The sequence below is a fragment of the Elephantulus edwardii genome, unplaced genomic scaffold (assembly GCF_000299155.1).
Source record: "Elephantulus edwardii isolate Elephantulus edwardi_28Jun2011 unplaced genomic scaffold, EleEdw1.0 scaffold00271, whole genome shotgun sequence".
Lineage (NCBI taxonomy): Eukaryota > Metazoa > Chordata > Mammalia > Macroscelidea > Macroscelididae > Elephantulus > Elephantulus edwardii.
This window is the reverse complement of record NW_006400021.1, coordinates 1628988-1633783: the sequence shown is the minus strand read 5'-3', so window position 1 is coordinate 1633783 and position 4796 is coordinate 1628988. Positions and strand designations below refer to the sequence as shown.

Sequence of the window (4796 nt, the reverse complement as noted above, 5' to 3'; positions counted from 1 at the left end):
GAATGGAAACCCAAAATCTCTGTAAATGTTTATGAAAATTAATAAAATATAATTATAGAAAAAAAATAAAGTGACCATTCTACCCACATAAACTCAAACTCAGTATTTCAGAGCATTACTGCCCTAGTCCCTCCTCAGTTTCAGCTCCAGTAGACACTAATACAACTCTGTTTCTATACATGTCTTTTTATACAATTGAGGTCATAAAATACTTGTCTTTGGTGATTATTTCATTCACACAGCATGTCTTCCACCTCCAGCCATACTGCTGCATATGTGAAGATTTCATTTCTCCTAGTGGATGAATTCCATTGCACATGTTTACCAAACAAAACAATACTGCAGTTAATTCTGACTAATGTCAACCCAATATGGGGTTTCTAAGGCCATAAATATTTCTGAGCAGAGACTGTCCATCTTGCTCCTGCAGACTGGATGGCGGATTTGCAGGAGAAGCCTCAAGTGTAATGAACTACACCAACAGGGTTCTATTTTTATGCACTACATTTTGTTTATCCATGCATCTGCTGATACACATTTAGGATGCATCCTACTGGGCGCAGTGCTGCAATGAACACTGCCTTACAAGTCTCTGGTTGAGTCTCTGCTCTCAAGTCTTTTGGAATGGAATTATCTCTTGATAGCAAAATAGGACTTAAGGAGTCCTGGTGGTACAGTGTTTTAGCATTAGTTACTAACCCAAAGGTAAGTGGTTCAAATGCACTAAAAGGTCCATGGGAGAAATATGAAGCAGTAAGCGTCCATAAAACTTACAGCCTCTGTCATCTTATCAGACTGTACAGAGTCCTACTCAGTTTGATAGGGTTGTTATGAGTCACAAATAACTTGACGGCAAAAGGTTTGCTTTTGGTTCAATATGGGAGGGAATACAGACTCACTGTACAAAAAAAACTGGCTGACACAGAACCTTACAGGAGGTAGCATATGATTAAGAGTCAATGGTAATGAAGGAAGAAGTTCAAGCTGTACTGAAGGCATTGATGAAAAATAAGACCATAGGAATCAGTGAGATACCAATGGATATGTTTCAACAAAGAGATGCAAAACTGATATGCTCACTAGTCCGTGGCAGGAAATTTGGAAGACAACTACCTGGCCAACTTACTGGAAGAGATCTGGTATCTGTACCTATTTCCAAGATAAGTGATCTAACAGAAATGGAAATTATCAACAATATCATTAATATCACAGGTAAGCAAAACAGGGATCTTGCAGCTAATGTTAGATGGATGTTGGCTGAAAGCATGGAGTTCCAGAAGAATGTCTTTGTTTCACTGATTACACAAAGGCGTTCGACTGTGTGAATCATAACAAACTGTGGCTGACTCTGAAGAATGGGAATCCCAGAACACTTGATTGTGCTAATGCGAAATCTATACTTGGACCAGGAGGAAGTCGTCAGAACAGAGCAAGGAAACAATGTATGGTTCAAAATTGGGAAGGATGTATGCCAGGGCCGTATCCTGTCTCCATATCTTTTCATACTTTATGCCAAACACGTTATCTGGGAGGTTGGGCTGTATGAGGAGAAATGTGACATCAAGACTGGAGGAACACCATCAACAATCTGCATTATGCAGATGACACAACCCTGCTTGCTGAGGGTCAGGGACTGCAGTCTTCAGTATGGACTGAGACTCAATAGCAAGAAAACAAAGATTCTAACCACTGGGCCGATTGGCAGTATCATAATGGATGGTCAAGATATTGAGATTGTTCACAGTTTTGGTTTGCTTGGACCCACAGTCAACACTCTTGGCACCAGCAGCCAGGAAATTAAAAGATGTGTTGTAATGGGAAAGTCTGTGGTTAGAGACATCTGTAAAGTGCTGAAGTGCAAAGATGTCAGTCTGGAAACTAAGGTGTGCCTGATACATGCCATGGTCTTTGCAATCATTTGCTATGCATCAGAAAGCTGGATAATGACTAGGGATGATAGACGGAGAATTGCTGCCTTTGAACTGTGGTGTTGGAGAAGAGTCTTTAATATACCATGGACTGGTAGGAAAACAAACAGGTTTGTCCTGGAGGGGGTGAAGCTGGGCTGCTCTCTGGAGGTAAGGATTCTGAAGCTTCGTCTGACATACTTTGGGCATGTTGCAAGGAGGGAGGGATGTCATGCTTGGGAGGGTGGAAGGATAGTGCAGGAGAGGAAGACCCTCAATGAGATAGATTGATTCAGTCACTGGGGTAATGGGGGTGGGTGTGTCAGAGATGGTGAGATTGGCACCGGATAGGACAGAGTTTAGGGCTATTGTACATAGGGTCGCTATAAGTTGCAGGTGACTCAACGGCACGTAACAACAACAAGCAAAATAAAATCAGTTACAACAGTTTATCAACAGAGAAATGCCAGAAGTACAAGCTGGATTTAGAAGAGGCTGTGGAACCAGTGATATAACTGTCGAAGTCAGAGGAATTCTGGCTGAAAGCAGAAAATATCAGTGTTTTATTGACTATGGTAAGGCATTTGACTGCATGGATCATAACATATTATGGCTGACATTGAGAGGAATGGGAATCCCAGAACTTATACAAAATGTATACCTAGACCAGTAAACTGCTGTCTGAACAGAGCAGGATAATATCACATGGTTTAAAATTAAAACGGTTGTGCTTCAACCAGTCTAAATTGGACTCTGTAACTAATGTTTCACCATAACAAGAAAAGCATGAACTTGTATTAATCTTATATAATAGATCGATCATGCACCGTATCCACAGGAGGTTGGGAAACCATGCCATTTTCTGAAATTTAAGGTGTTGCGTTATTTCACCAATCATTTGTTTACAAAAAGAAAAATGAAAAAATAAATGGAAAATGTGAACCCTTAAAAAAAAAATTTAAAAAGTGTGCATGAGGAATGAACCCTTTCTCCATACCTATTCAATCTGTATGAAATGCCAATCATTTGAGAAGCTGGACTTTATGAAGATAAATTTAACACTGGAATTGGAGGAAGACTCATCAACAATCTGTGCTATGTAGATGACACAATTTTGTTTGCTCAAAGTGAGGAGGACCTGAGGCACTAAATGCAGAAGAGCAATGACTAAATACCTACCCTTCTGTATGGATTATACTTGAACATCAAGAAAATAAAAATCCTTACCACTGGACCAGTAGGCAACATCATGATAAATGGAAAGAGAGAAAACTGAAATGGTTAATGATTTCATCTTGCTTGAATCCACAATCAACAACTATCATAGCAACAATCAAGAAATCCAAAGACATACTTTCTCAAAAAATTGGAAATAGAAATACCATTTGCCCCAGCAATTCCACCACTGGGAATATACCTTAAAGAAATCTGAGCCACAACTCCAACAGATGTATGCACACTCAAGTTTACTGCAGCATTATTCACAATGGTAAAGAGATGGAAACAACTCAAGTGCCCACCAATAAAGAACGAATAGAAAACCTATGGTACATCTTATGTACATAGGTACACTCTGTTTCTTTTTTTCAGTGAAACGGAAATATTTTCTCTTCTGACGGATTAAATGAAATGCTTACCATCTTTAGCTTCTGATCGATGTCCAAGTTTGATCTGGTAAGGGAGAAAGGGGGAGAACAATCACATCAGAAATGTGTCACACCATTTTGACTAAATGTTCAATATGTAATTTTATTTTAAATTTAGTAACAGCAAAAAGATGGAGAATTCACATGCAACTGATATGACAGGCATAGAGGGAATAGGAATTATCAAAGAGAAAGGCAAAAGCAACAAGGTAAGAGGATCATGTACTTTCCATTCCATGGTCCTTAAAATTATGAATTATATATTCACACAATATAATTAAGAGAACTATCTCCTTTATACGTGCAAGGCTAGCTCATTCATTCACTGCTATCAAGTCAGAATCACCAGAAACCCTCCAGCAGGTTTCTGAGGCTGTAAATCACAGAAGGAGATTGCCCATCTTTCTCCATGGATTAACTGATAGATTTGAACCACAGAAAAGTGCCATTTCTGTATTATCAGGGCATCCCTTACATACACCAGCGTTCCAGACAGTGAACAAAATATCCAAAAGTACTCTGCTTAATTCTTTTAAAAAATTTCTTTCAAGTGAGCAAACTCTGGAGGAAATGTGATATATGAACAAAAATGTTTTATTAGAAGTAAGACACTCAAGTGCAACAACGAATGCATGAAAGTCCAAAATCTCTGTAAATGTTCATTAAAACTGTAAAATAAAATTTTTTTAAAAAAGTAAGACACCCACTATTACGGACATACTCTAAAAAGCAAAATTAAAAACGGCAATGGAGAAAATGGGTAAATTGTTATTTTGAATAAGCACTAAAAAAAAAAAAAACACAAACAGGTTTAAGTCTCACCAAAACAGATTAATAATAAGTAAAAGAACACTAACTAATAATTCATATTGTCACCAATAGCATAATTTTTAAAAATTTTTATTCATTCATTATTGCACCTTTTTTTATTATTAAATTTTATTAGTTTTTAATGAACATTTACAAGGATTTTGGGTTTTCATTCCTTCATTACTGCACCATTCTCTCTACCCTCCTCCCCAGTTTGTTCTTCCCCCACCCTCCGAATGTCTGTTTTAATTGTCCAAATGCCACAGTGCTTGTGAAAGCCAGTTCTGATTAATCTCTTTTGTCAGTGTGTCCTTTGCCACATTCCCTATCACTCCTCCCTGAGAGAGACTTCACCCTGAGTCATAAGGAAAAGGGGATGGCGTATTCTCTTAGCTACTTCCTGCTGAAAAGGGACGCTGTGGGTTTCAGGGTG

At 38.3% G+C, this 4796-nt stretch overlaps 1 protein-coding gene across 1 annotated transcript in view; it reads right to left on the bottom strand.

Moving 5' to 3' along the window:
• CDK7 (cyclin-dependent kinase 7) overlaps positions 1–4796 on the bottom strand; it is a 66770-nt gene that overhangs the window by 50125 nt on the left and 11849 nt on the right. The window contains exon 3 of the mRNA XM_006900027.1: positions 3545–3578. Within this exon, the coding sequence (XP_006900089.1) occupies positions 3545–3578 (34 nt within the window). The remainder of the gene's footprint in view (positions 1–3544; positions 3579–4796) is intronic.